Raw genomic sequence first — 14370 nt, 5'->3', positions numbered from 1 at the left:
TATGTCCTAAAAGTGAAAATATGGCTGGTTATTAACATAGTGTTTTAATTTAAAAAAAAAAAAAATGTTGGTGGGGGGGGATTTGCGGGATGTTGAAAGTTTGGTGTGTATTGTACCTTCTGTGTTTTGGAAATGGACCTCCATTTGTACAGATGAGTATGAAACTTCCATCTTGTAGAAAACCTACCAGAACGCCTTGCTGTCAAAGAGGCTGTAAACTCTGTCCTGCCAAAGGTCTGAACTCAGGAACTTTTTTTTTTATTTTTATTTTTTTTCTGTGGCATCAACTAGCTCCCTCTCTATAATAAAGGACAATCTTCTGCAGAGAATGAGGTCAAAATGCCATTTAGGCACACACACGAGTTCTCACTTGCACATCCCTTCGGCCTCGGGAAGCTCCGCGAGTCGGCGTAATCTTGTCAAAGTACGACAGGGCGGCGACTTTTTCCCCCCCACACCGTCGCGTGTTGACTGTTTCACGGAGGGGGGGCAGCTTTGTAGGAGGTGCAATAAGAGTCAAGCCCAGCTTGTGGTGGAATCGTTTGTTGCTACAGTGTGATGTTGGTGCTTTTTATCCTAAGGTGTAATCATGAGATGGATTATTCGTGTTGCCCCCCCCCTGCATTTTATGAATAGTAATAAAAGGTTTGATATGGTTTATGAAAATTGCTGTCACGTTTCTTGTCACCGTCCAAGGATTTTTATTATTACAGGATACTTAAACCAATGTAGCTCATGCCTAAGGTGAGAAAATCTCTCCATTTGGATATTAATGACCCCCCCCCCCCCCATGTATCCCCCATTTCCTCAAATAGTGGGTGGCAGGCAGCCTTTGACCCCAAATGCCACAGACTCAAACATTACATAGAATTTCTCAAGATAAAAATGTGTGCAATAATTTGACCAATTTGCATTTAATCTGGAATCACATTTAGGGGGAAAAGTTGACTTAATAGCAATATTTTGTAAAATTATGTAAGACTGAGGCTGTATTAGCCACTTACAATGGACCTTTCCGACCTGTCAATCACTCGTACAGTAATAGCCAATCAGATAGCTGCATCGTCTTAACCTCTGTCTTGACACGCCCCTCTTGCCATGTTGTCCCACAAGCAATGCTGGTGGTCAGTAGTGTGTGCTTGGAAAACTTCATGTTACGAAGAAAATGGTCCTCATATGCGCTTGGGGAACGTGCAATTCTGATGAAAGATATCCTGCTAGGTTACAAACCGCTTGATTCATTTTCCAAAGCCTAAAACAGTTGACGAAGTGTCTACGATGGATGAAGGCTCCCGGAAGAGCGCACGCGCAACAAAATGTGAACAATATCAACAAACAAGGATGCATGTTTGAAGGTAAGTGAGGGAGAAGTATCTTCTCTGAGTTTGATTGAATTATTTTCAGTGCTTTATACATTGCAGGAGAACAACTTTCACTTTGTTAGTGTATCACAGACCTGCTGAACGAAGTGTGTCATGTTTTATGCCGAAGAATCGCGTTAGTGATTCGTAAATGCGTCATGTCATGCAAGAGAAATATCTATTTGGCTATTTGTATCACATCGGAGCACTGGGTTCAATTACGAGCCAAGTCACATGAATACATCCACTCACTAAAAAAGACTGCAATGATATTACTTGTGATTAAAAAGTACTCCCCCTGCTTTACATGCGCAGTACGATTTCACTATTTTATCCTGTTGGATTTCAATATGAAGTTCGTGAGGCGTCAAAACTTTTTTGCATCGATCGCCAACGTTTCGCTGTAACTCTGACATTGCGTCCCGCTCCATCCAAAATCATAATTCCGTGTACATATCCTTGCGTGAAATAGCTGAGACTACTCTGTAGAACTCTCTTGGACAAGTCTGACGCATTTGGCAAAAAACAAACCCCAATATTATCTGGAATACGTGACAGAGAATCGACTTCAAACATCTTCTGTTCAATCGCCATTTTGGAAGCTTGTCGGACATGGCTAAGGGGCTGGAGCTTAAGATCACCATTGGAAAGGTCGATTGTCTAATGAATCAAAGGTAATAAAGCCCTCAATTTAAGAAATGATTATAATTGTTCTACATTTGTTTTAATATGGTGACATCAGCACTTGCTGGCTCCAATTTTCAGCTTTCGAACGTTCTCGTCATTCCAAATATCGCTCGGTCCAACGCTGAAAATCGAGCAGCTGCAGTCTGTCATGATCATTCATAACAATTTTAACGGGACTTGTTTGGGCATGTCAAGTTCAAAGACATTCTCAAAATATGAATTCCCCGCTTGAGCCGCGTCCCTGTCTGCATCATCCGTTCTGCTCGTTGTCATCCGCAGCATTCTTTAAATGTTATTGTGCGATGTGGAAGAAGCGAGGCCAACGTGTCAAGAGCAGACCTCCCAACGAGCCTGCTCGGAGTTGGGAGCTCAGAGCAGCGAGGTTTTCCACCTGTGCGTACAATCGCAGATGATGTCTTCTAATGGTACCGAAGGTCAGACTACGGTATATCATGGAGTGGTCAAAAACGTGGAGTGGAGCCTGTTAACGTCATTTTTCCGATGATTGATGATCCCCCCATAAATGAGCTTTGGGCTGGATGTGTTGGAATAGGCGGCCTTGACTGTCTGCATAACAACGCGACAGCTGTGGGAGTTTCAACATTTCCTAGGAGTCCATCGAATTCTTCATTGTTTCTTTTTGACACCAAACACTATTTACAAGTGCATTTGACGATCATCTACATTTTATTGTTACTAATAGACGCATTGTTTGGAAGTGCATCATATATTCCAATTGTGAATTAATAGTGACTATTTTAAAGGGGAATTCCGGTGCTTGGCACGAACAATGTATCCAATAGGTCATGTAATATGTACTCTATTTTGACAATGTGATGTTAAATCCTCTCTCATTTCATTGTGTTTTGAGAAGATCTTTATCGACAATTGTGAATTTTTCGGGTCTCCGCCGCGCAGTTGATCAGGAAGACGGAGGAAGACTCCCATACATAGCCGTGTGCGGCACAGCTCCGTGGCTCGGGGAACCCGTGAGCTCGCTCCCCAGCGAGCGAGCACTGGGGCTCGGAGAGCGAGCTCGCGGCTCTGCCGCTTGGTTGATCAGGAAGACGGAGGAATACTTCCATATGGCACTCACGGCTGCGTATGAAATTATTCCCCTGTCTCCCGATCACCCGATACTATTTCTTCATCACCTGAGGATAAATCCAAGAAATCAGCGCCGGGCATAATTGTGTCCCGTGTAATCGAGCGTTTGGAACGGTACGTAACACGTCACATCCGCGCACGTAGGTCATGTGGCTCGCGAAAATGGCAACGCCCCTGAAAATTCGTAATTGTCAATAAAAATCTTCTCAAAACACTATTAAATGAGAGAGGATTTAACGTCACATCGTGAAAATAGAGTACATATTACATGACTGATTGGATACATTGTTAATGCAAACCACTGGAATTCCCCTTTAAATACATTGTAATATGTGGTTGTCAAACAAGTGTTATAAATTAGTGTGGAGAAGCAGTTAAATTAAAAAGAGAGAGAGAGAGAGAGACCAAGAAATTCTTGAAAAAAATTCCAGAACATGTGAGATGAGGGTCCAATGAAACCAACTTTGATTTTTTTTATTTTTATTTTTATTTTTTTTAGCCAGAATGGTAATATTTGTTTGGCCCAGATATAAAACTGCTCAACATCAGTAGAACACCGTCCCTACAGTGAAGCATGGTCGTGACAGTATCATTCTTTGGGAGCTTTTCAGTCAACGTGGACGGAATTATTAGTGACTTACAAATCTATGGAGGCACCATTAATGCAGTAATGTACAAACAGGTTTTGGAGAAAACATGCTGCCTTCCAAGCAACATCGTTTTCATGGGCGCAACTGCTTATTTCGGCAAGCGGGGCTTCGTAGTAAAAGAGTGCTGGTACAAGACTTGCCTGTTTGCAGTCCAGACCTGTTTCCCATTGAAAATTTGTGGTAGATTATGAAGCATAAAACATGACAACAGAGATCCCGGACTGTTGAACAGCTAAAGCTGTACTTCAAGCAAGAATGGGGAAGAATTTCACCTGGAAAGCTTCAATAATGTGTCCTCAGTTCCTAAGCGTTTATTAAACATGACCTTGACCCAGCTTTTTTGTAATATGTTGGAGCCATAAAATTCCGAGTTATTACTTGCTGAAAAAAAATAGTTTATCCACTTTAACATGAAATGTCTTTGTAGTGTTTTCCATTTAATATAGGTTGAACATGATTTATAAATCACTGTATTCTGTTTTTAACACAGACGCTCTTCACATAGCTACCTGCCTGTTATCCCAAATGACTTTTTTTTTTTTTTTCCAGCCCGTCTCCTCACTGGAATCCAAATTCATCAAGGCCACAAGATGTTCCTATTTTGGTAAGCCCAGGAGGTGTTTTGGGAAAGAATTCCCACCCTCTTGATGCCTCACTCCTTGATAACGGCGTGACGCTCATGCACATCGCAGAGTACATTTGCTACGCCAAAAGCATGCCGCTGTGCATCTTGCGCCGTGTTCTGTTGATGCTCTGCTGGACCGGCTGCTGCCGCCGCTGCGCGGGCCTGCCCGATTCTCCTGGATGGTGGCCGGAAGCCTCGATCACAGGTTAGACTCGCAAGACGCTTCACTGGGTACATCTGTTCCGTCCGCAGCGGGCGTGAAAGTTTACACACCCCTGTGAGAATGTCAGTTTTAAGAACTTAGAAACGTTCACTGTTATTGTGACCTGCAATGTTACAACTCTATCCATCCATGCATTTTCTTCACTGCTTATCCTCACGAGGGTGGCGGGGAGTGCTGAGCCCAACCCAGCTGTCAACGGGCAAGAGGCGGGGTATACCCTGAACTGGTTCCCTGCCAATCGCAGGGCACATTGAGACAAACAGTCACAATCACACCTAGGGGCAATTTAAAGTGTCCAATTAATGTTGCATGTTTTTGGGATGTGGGAGGAAACCGGAGTGCCCGGAGGAAACCCACGCAGGCACTGGAGAACATACAAACTCCACACAGGCGGGTCCAGGATTAAACCCGGGACCTCAGAACTGTGAGGCTAATGTTTTACCGTGCTGCCCTTGTTACAACTCTATTAGAACTGAAATCTTTTTGAAAGGGGAAGTAAAAATGACATGGTTGCATAAGTGTCCACACCCGCTTATGACTGCAGGATGTAGACATGTTTAGCGATAGCACGTTCAAACTCCTCTTCAGTGGGAGTCAACCGTAATACACACCCGCCACTGTTTAAAAGTGTCTTTGATTAACCCCAAATAACGTTCAAGTAGTCGCTCGCTTTTTTCGGACATCTCTGATCTATCGGCGTGAAGTTGCTCATACTGATGAGAGGGTTTGTATTTGTAGCGACGAAGAGGCCGGTGGCTGCCGCCGAGGATGGAGGAGAAGGCAGCCCGACTCCCCTGCAGAGACGCTCGACAGTGGCCGCCCTGCTGCCGCGGAGAAACACGGCCTGCTTCCAGGAAGACCTGCTGGCCGCCATGCGTGAGGCTCTGCGGGACGACGGCCAGCTGACGCTAGGCGGTTCCGCCTTATTCGGGACGTGTGCGGCGTCTGGGAATTTCACGGTCTTGTCGGACCTGGTGAAGGATGTCAAGCAAGGACGTGGAATTGAGGTCCTGCACCCCTCAGAAGGTAATATTTTACCAAATATAATTATTTTGGACCTGAATCACATTGCTTGCACCTTTATGCACTGCAGAGGTACTCATCTTTTTCAGTTTCATAAGTTGGATCCTGGTCGGTATTATTTCGGTTGCTTGAAAGAAAGAAATTTTGGTCGAACAATTTTGTGCAGTAGTGGTCGAAGTCCAAACGGAGAACAAATTTCATGAAAGACTCTAAATAAGATTCACTTATTCACACATGCAGATGAAGTTGCAGCCAAGCTAAATCGTCCATCAAATCTTTGAACTTTACTTTCTGTGCTGTTTTTACGCAAAGTCAAGTATTGTTAAATGTTGAGTCCAATAAAAAGAGCTGGCCCCCACGTCTCAACTTTGGAACAAACCATGAAAAAGGGGAGTTCACTCACTCTAGTTCTGAACCGTTCAACTGCAAAATTACTGTTTCAACATTTTGTGCAGATAGGTGAGCCCCTGTCAATGTTTTTTCATTTATTGTCAGTGTTTTTGATGGAGGAGGCTGGGGAAGTGCTGACCCTCAACTTTGGCATCCCCCAATCTCCTTTGCTCCAACACAATCCCAATCCCGTGCTGCTTTTGGCCTTGGGAAGTCCCGTCAGCGGAGGCGTCCCCGAGGAGATCACCTTCGTCAGTCGCTCTCTGCAGCCCAACGCACAGGTTGGCACACCCCGTTAAAATGCTCTCACTTTGTAATTATGTGTTCAAAATTTTTGTCTTATTTTTTTATCTTTAGACTATGTGCATATCAGAAGGATCGCAATACTTTCTGCTAACAGGAAAAGCGTCACCGGTACCCCAAAGATGGATGATCTCCATTGACGCAAAATCCCCTGATATGAGTATGTTTTTCTTTTTTTCTTTTGTCATTATTTGGTCAGTAGAAAAAATTATCAAGCCAATATTTGATGGGGGGGGGAATATTGAGTGCTATAATTTTTTTTTATTTTATATGTGTAATAAAAATATAAAATGGTTTTCTTTGAGATGTTCTAAAAGTTACTGTTGAAATATTGTAAGGGTTTTTTTTTCCTGTGGAAAAAAAAACATCAATTTGTCTTCCAAAAATTTTAACCTTTTCGTGAAGGAGAGATAAAGGAAAATAACTTTTTTTTTTTTCCTGGGAAAAAGTGAAATTGTTCTTGAAAATATGCTTCCGAGAGGGTCCTACTTTTAAGCAAAAGATTCAACTTTTTTTTTCTTGAGATTACTTTTTTTCCTCCAAAAAAAAAAAAAATTTAACAGCCATTGCTCAGCTTTGTTTTTGCTTTAATTTGTGAGCAAAAGTTTGCGATTTGAGCCCTCGACGGTGCTCGGCTCACTTCACAACAAGCAGCGGGATGTGAGGTCTTCACAAGAGGCCTCAAGCACTTTATTGACATGGAATGAATTAAACTCAAAAATCAAGTCGCTTTGTCTGTGCACAGCCTCATCCAGTTGTACTTGTCACAGAGAAAAGGATGAAAGAACTCCTTGTGGGTGGAAGTACAAGAAGAAGTAGCGTGGCAGCAGTTCTTCTTTTCTTACGTGACGAAGACGCCAGGTTGTCAGTCAGTCTTGTTTTGCTCTTCTAAAGCAACTGGAAGTTTTCCCGAATCCTAAAGTGTCAATTCCATCCCTTAAAAGTCGCAAAGTTCCCAGCTCATCCCGAACGCTCTCCTTCTTGTGCGAGCTGCGGCGCTTCCTGAGCGACACCCTGCCCCGGAACCGTCTGGACTCTCCCCCGCTGAGGCTGGACTCCCTGCAGGCTCTCCCCCCGGTCACGCTGGGCCCGTCCTCCAGCGAGTCCGCGCTGGCCGAGCTCATCAACTCGTCGGCACCGACCATCTTCTCCTTCACGGGCTCCAGGTATCACGTCCACCGGGGGGAGCTGGCCATGCCCCCCGACCTGCTGGACCAGCTCCGTCACGGCTTGGAGTTGAACCTGCTGCGGATCAGGGGGGTTCTGCGGGACAAAGACGGCGGCCAGAGGAGCATCAAGAGACTCCAGAGGCTCTGGGATCTCTGCGACTTTCCCAAGGTGGACTTGCCATCAGGTAACGTGTACAAAATGTCGTAGTGGATGCGGGGGAACGCAGGCCTTTGGGAATATAACACAATACTCATAGTTTCTTGCGGTTCCATGATCATGGCCGTGTGGGAAAAATTCTGGACTTTGCCGATTGCCAAAACCTCAACTAGGTTTTACTGCAATTGACCCGTCCGTACAGGGCACTTAACCACGCCTCCTGAAGTGACGTCACGCCGCGTGCGCTCACGTAAGACAAACAGTAAAAATGGCAAATACAATACAATACATTCTGAACTGAGACAGATGCCATGCTTCTGATTTCGTTCAATCATTCACACGTAGCAATGTTATGCTAGCGGAGAAAGTCTCATTCATTTATACGAGACGTGTATTAAAAATCAAATTTAGCGCATATCTTCGTGCAGACACAGTCTGGTTAAGCTTCGGCCGCGAGCCGGCAAGAAAGCGACACGTTTGTGCAGTCCGATCATCGCTAAATATCGCTCAACAAAGAATAAGTGTGTCAATCGTTCACACGCAGCAGTGTTATGCCAGCGGAGAACGTCTCATTCATTTATACGAGACGTGTATTGAAAATGAAATATAGGGCATACCTTCGTGCAAACATATCTATTCCGGTTGATGGATTCAGTTGATCATGCGGTCTTCCACAAAGTTTGATCCATCGAAGACATTTTTCGTACTCGGTCTTCTGTTCCGGTTGATATTAGATGGATTCAGTTGATGATGCGGTCTTCCACAAAGTTTGATCCATCGAAGGCATTTTTCGTACTGGGTCTTCGGTTTTGGAAAGGGTACGAAACGAACTCCACCAACTAGCCTTTCAGGATACCTGTTGTCACTATTACAAAGTCCGTGACTACACCTCTTAACCATATTTTTTGTTAAATAACCCAAATACGCGATAAAACGCTAACTAAACCTATACTGGACCATGCAATGTTGTCTGAGAAAATGGCGGGAGCAAAAACGGGCTTTGGTCTATGCAGATCTCTGGCCTCTGATTGGTCAGTGACGCGGATTGCGCAATATCCACGGAGGGGTCAATTGCTCAGGTTTCTTCTTTCTCCCCCAGGAGAAAGCCAGTACTGCGCGTTCCTCCTCTTGAAGGCTTTGAAGACGGTGGGCCGCGAGACGTCGCCGCAACCGAGGGCCACCCGCGCCGAACCCGGGCCCGTGGCCGGGGAGACCGCGTGCCGCTTGAAGAGCCTCACCGTGTGCCTGGAGAGTTTCCTGGTGGGTCCCAACACGGCCAACATCAACAACTGCCACGGCAGGTGCGCCTTCCCGCTGGTCAACACCAAAAACCACGCCGTGCTGCTCAACTCGCACATCGAGCGGGGCGAGGCGGCCGAGCGCTCGCCGTGCTGCGTGCCCACCGCCTACGAGCCCCTGGAGGTGGTGGACCTGAACCAGGACGGCACGCATCTCACCACGCACCCGGATATCGTCGCAAAGCAATGCGGGTGTCGCTAACATGCAGGCTGCCGGTCGGTGGCCACCGCTTGGATGTCATCACGTCGTGCAGCTGGAGCTCCCGCGACCGGTCGCCGTCGCTCGTTGACCGCAAATGTATATTTTCGAGCCGAGACTGCTTTCATTTACGTTTATTCACAAAGTTCTGCTGCGTATAGGAACATGTCGTAGCCGTCCAACCACCTTGTAAAGTACACTATTTATAATACCGCCTACAGCAAATATATCACCTCATATTTACACACAAAATTTATGAACTCCTTTTCGAATCAGAAATCGAGGGGAACGTGTTCAACTATTGTCAATGTTGGGTCACAAAAATGCTTGTGATATCTTAGTTTTTATTCATGATGTGACAATTTGATATTTTTGTCCAGATTTGATTTGCCTTCGCAGGCCATATAAAATCACGCGGCGGGCCGGATCTGGCCCACGGGCCTTGGGTCTGACACCAACGGCCCAAACTGTCCAAATGGTACCTGGATCGAATTAGGCAAAAGGAAGTAGAGTTATACATGAAGTTCGGAACACCCTGTAAGTATGTATGTCTTTCGGCTTGTCCCGTGGAATAGACATGCTACAGTATACCCGGGGATTTTTTTTTTTTTTCTTAATTATTCTATGAAAAGCTACGATTAGTCTTCACTAAAATAAAAAGGCTTACCGACCTACTGTTATCTATTAATTAATTGCAAAGTACGCTATGTCACTGAGACGGGACGTGGATCAGTCCATCACTGTTTAGCAGTTTTAGGTTTCAGGACGGCTTTACCGCCGATGGGCTTTTTGCGTCTCCTTATGGCTCCAAGTTCTTCAGAACCCCACCAGGTCACCAACTTGTCCCACAAGGAGATCTGGACGAGAAAGACGTAAAAGCGCAAAAATGTCACCACTTTTCCAGCGTTTTCAATCTGGCTTGGTGTGCCTGCTAAAATGTTCACTTTTTCACTCCCTGATGTAAAAGTTAATAAAGTCGTTGCATCACAAAACTAACCATGAACTTGTTTGATTGAAGCAAAGCATTAAGTAAGCAGTTCACTATTTCAGGGTACACAAAGCAGAAAATGCAAGCGCGGCACATCAAAACATACTACAAAAAAGGTGAAATATGCTATGATATTCATGAAAACAGTGTACCATAATTTCCAATTTATAAGACGCGACTTTTTTCTCACGCTTTCAACCCTGTGGCTTATGTGGTGATGGGGCTAATTTGTGGATTTGTTTTCTAGCGGCCGCAATGGGGCACTCGAGCGGAAAAGAGTGAGGCCGGTGGAATATATGTGCCGAGGAAGTGACTTTTACCGGTATGTTTTTTTTTTTTTTTTTTTTTTTTTTTTTAACCGTTCCTGTTAGCGCTGTGCTAGCAGGCTGCTGCTGGGTTACACCCGTGTCTCAGTGATTTTTTTACCGGAATGTTTTTTTTTTTAACTGGCCCTGTTAGTGCTGCGCTAGCGTTAGTCCTGTGCTCGCGTGTTGCTGCTGTGTTTCTGCCGTGTCTCACTGATTTTTACCAGTATATTTTTTTTTTTAACCAGCCTTGTTAGCGGTGCGCTAGCGTGTTGCTGCTGTGTTACTGCCGTGTCTCAGTGATTTTTACCATAATATTTTTTTAAACCAGCACAGTTAGTGCAGCACTTGCATGTTGCTACTGTGTAGCTGTCGCGGTTGTTTCTTTTTTTTACTGCTATGATTTTTTTTTTTTTTTCCAGCCCTGTTCATGCTACCGTGTTGTTGCTATGTTAAGTTAAGGTATTATAACTTTGAAAACACTTTCAGTGTACCGTCTTTTTTTGTAAATATCTCATGTTTCAATGTGGGCACTTGCGGCTTTTACACAGGTGTGGCGTATGTATGTACCAAATGGTATTTCCTTTACAAATGTACTGGGTGAGGCTTATAACCAGGTGCGCTCTGTAGACTGGAAATTGCGGTAATTTATTTTTGGAAAAAATATACTATATTGAAGGGTGTCAAAGGCTTGTTTCAGAATTATATTTGTCTCTTACACAAAGTATGCTTTTAATGAGTGTCATTAGTAATAATGCCATTATAACAAACCAACGCTTGGCAGTGTTGTTAAGGTGAAGAAAGTCCTTTTGGGCCTTTTTGGTATTACCGCATCATTATTTTGTTACAAAACCAAAACATTACAAAGAACATACAATTTTATACTAATACATATTATTTATGTAATATTTTTTTCTTGTGGCGCAGCAAACATGCAAAAAAGAAAACAAACCAAAAAAAAAACATACATTATGTTAATTGAGGAGTAAAATTGTCCGTATGCGTGCATGTGTCGTAAATGTTTGTTTGTCGCTATGTGCCTTGCGATTGGCTGGCCGCCACGCCAGGTTGGACCTGCCTCTCGCCCAAAGTTACTTGGGATGGGCTGCAGCTCACCCACATGAGATCAAGCGTGAAAGAAAATCCGACGTACTGCAGTAGTATGTCGAAATAACTGCAGAGTTTGGCCTATAAAGCCTAAAAGCTGACTCAAGTTGAACTCTTAAAGGCTGCAAGTATTTCATAAACAGACAATAAGTACCTGGGCTATTGAACCGTCTTGTATACTTCCAATAAAAGACCCGATCCCCGTCTCCTCTACGAACATCTCCACGGCATCTACGCAACACAACACAAAAAAAAAAAAAAATACATAAAGTGGATATCAAGTTTTTGTGATGTCAAAAAAAAAAAAAAAAAACGATGCAGACCATGGCTTGTGCTGTAAAGTGTGATGATAAAAATATCAGGAAAAGCCGACTAGATCATCTGAATTTATGGAATTAATCTGAAGTACTTGAAATGGTGGCAGGTGTGCGCTGAGTCCCATTCAACTAACTTTAGTTCGAATCCCATTGGTCGATTCTTAACGCCGCCAAAAAGGGTGTGTAACCACATTTTAGCAGTTGTTTATTTTTACATCACATCAAAGGTCTTTTTTTCACATAAAGGATTTATCCATCGATCAGTCCCTCCATTTTCTTCGCCGCTTATCCTAACGAGGGTCGCGGGGAGTGCTCGAGCCTGTCCCAGCTGTCAACGGGCAGGAGGCGTGTTACGCCCTGAACTGGTTGCCAGGCAATCGCAGGGCACATAGAGTCAAGCAGTCACACAAACAATCACACCTAGGGGCAATTTACAGTGTCCAATTAATCCAAGTTTTTGGAATGTGGGAAGAAACTGGAGCGCCCGGAGAAAATCCACGCAGGGAGAGAAGATGCAAACTCCACACAGGCGGGGTTTGAACTCAGAACTGTGAGGCCAACGCTTAACCAGCTGAGTCACCATGCCTCCTTAAAGGATTTATCTTGCTGTCATTTGACCACAGGTGTGTAGACTTTTAATATCCAAAAGGTTACTTCGAATATGTTACTCACTGTGAAATTGTTGGACGCCCGCGCCCACAAGCAGCACGACCAGCGCCAACGCCAGACAGCGGTTCATGGTGAAGCCCTTCCATGGATTGGAAACCTCGTTCAGATTTTGGGTGGACGAAATCCGGTCATAGGACACTGAACGAGACGCCGTTCGTGTTAAATGAAGTTGAAAACTCGCATGTGACCTCAAGCAGATCGCAAACCGCTTTCAAGCGTTGCCAAGTTTGACTTACTTCTGCTCATTTGTGGTCTCGTGGCTCGAGCTGCGAATGAAAACGCTTGATTTCATTTTGGGCAGCGATTGGATCGCACGTGGCTCAAAATAGGCCGCTGCAGTAGTTTGACTCAAGTTCTTGTTTTAAAGTGTGCAAAAGAGGAACGAGAGGAACGTACCTTGGGTTAAAAAAAAAAAAAAAATGAAGTCTGGACACTTGTTGGCGGCGACTTGTGTTCTGCACAGGTGGCGAGGACTGCGGTCAGCGAGGATCACGGTCTGCTTGGTGGGACTTTGATTGACTGGCACAGATGAGAATTGCAAAAAAAATAAATATGAGCATGGACACAGTTTGGCCTGGGTGTGGCGCTATTACTCACATGCAGAATTGATATCAATGATACGAGGCTATCTATCATACTCTTTACTTCTAATGCAGGGCGTTCTCAAGTCGGGGTCCCCAAAATTAACCGTAAAAAATATATATCATATCAAAATAGTGGATCAGCTGGTAAAGTGTTGGCCTCACAGTTCTGAGGACCCGAGTTGGATCCCGGCCCCGCCTGTGTGGAGTTTGCATGTTCTCCCCGTGCCTGCGTGGGTTTCCTCCCACATCCCAAAAACATGCAACATTAATTGGAGACTCTAAATTGCCCCTAGGTGTGATTGTGACTGTCTCCACGTGCCCTGCGATTGGCTGGCGACCAGTTCAGGGTGTACGCGGCCTCCTGCCTGTTGACACCTGAGATCGGCTCCAGCACTCCCCACCACCCTCGTGAGGATAAGTGGCAAAGAAAATGGATGGATGGATAAAAATATTCACGCCGATATCAGGACCTTGTAAATTGTAGTCGATAAAGATGTTAACATGGATATTTCAATTTCATGGCAGTGAATGAATTTTAACACATTCCAGTAGAAAAACGGCTTGGCTAGGAATTTGTAAGGGTTTGACAGCTCCAGATGTAATCATCAATTAATCAGTAAGAATCCATGAATGCATCAAATATGATATAATAAACTGTTATCTCTTTGCTGGATAAAATTCTCAACGGCGGCCTGGATCTCCCGCCCTAGGCGTCTATTTTGACGCTTGTGATTAAACTGAAGCAAAAAAAAATTATGTACTTCATGTTAATTAACTTAATTTTCATAAATTAGAACATGTTGTTTGTTTGTTTGTTTTTCAATTATTATTTAAAGAGTAGTACAGTACAATCGTGTTTTTGGAGAGGTTTGAACAAACTGTCACTTCCATTCATTTTCATGGGGGAAGGTCATTTGAAATCTGAATGTATTAAACCCGTGTTTATTTATGGAAAAGCGACATTCATACTCGAATTGGCGCGTTTGATTGACGTGATCATTCGTAGTGGTTCCTGATTCAAGCGAGGAAACAAAGATACAATTTTTTTTTCAGCTTTCAACTTTCAATTCAAATGTAAACAAAAAAGCCCAAAGCACATTTGTCAAGCGAGCATAAGCAAAAGTGAATGTTTGGATGAAAATGGACGTCGTGCGTGATCGGTACGTTGTTGTTGTTTCGAAACTGGGATGGTAAGTGTCTCTTCTGCA

General features: G+C 44.1%; 1 protein-coding gene across 3 annotated transcripts; it reads left to right on the top strand.

The window, feature by feature from the left end:
• Positions 1-1124: 1124 nt before the first annotated feature.
• On the top strand, positions 1125-10188 carry amh (anti-Mullerian hormone). Of its 3 annotated transcripts, none has more exons than XM_061824963.1 (9): positions 1125-1355; positions 4355-4409; positions 4498-4635; positions 5392-5679; positions 6172-6347; positions 6424-6529; positions 7140-7230; positions 7314-7723; positions 8795-10188. In XM_061824963.1, exons 3-9 carry the CDS (start codon positions 4521-4523, stop codon positions 9193-9195), a joined length of 1587 nt encoding a protein of 528 aa, XP_061680947.1. In that variant the 5' UTR covers positions 1125-1355; positions 4355-4409; positions 4498-4520; the 3' UTR covers positions 9196-10188. The 3 variants fall into 3 exon arrangements, with proteins under 3 accessions (XP_061680947.1, XP_061680946.1, XP_061680948.1); XM_061824962.1 differs by lacking the exon at positions 1125-1355 and adding an exon at positions 2262-2482; XM_061824964.1 differs by lacking the exon at positions 1125-1355 and adding an exon at positions 2287-2441.
• Positions 10189-14370: the final 4182 nt, after the last annotated feature.

The sequence above is a fragment of the Syngnathoides biaculeatus genome, chromosome 7 (assembly GCF_019802595.1).
Source record: "Syngnathoides biaculeatus isolate LvHL_M chromosome 7, ASM1980259v1, whole genome shotgun sequence".
NCBI lineage: Eukaryota > Metazoa > Chordata > Actinopteri > Syngnathiformes > Syngnathidae > Syngnathoides > Syngnathoides biaculeatus.
The sequence above is the reverse complement of the archived record's forward strand: the minus strand, read 5'-3'. Positions and strand labels throughout refer to the sequence as shown.

Bases quoted from the DNA above. Each gene is read 5' to 3' on its own strand.
- amh (XM_061824962.1), top strand. The intron at 4,410-4,497 runs GTAAGCCCAGGA...TGCACATCGCAG, and splicing joins CACAAGATGTTCCTATTTTG to AGTACATTTGCTACGCCAAA. The intron at 7,724-8,794 runs GTAACGTGTACA...TTTCTCCCCCAG, and splicing joins CAAGGTGGACTTGCCATCAG to GAGAAAGCCAGTACTGCGCG.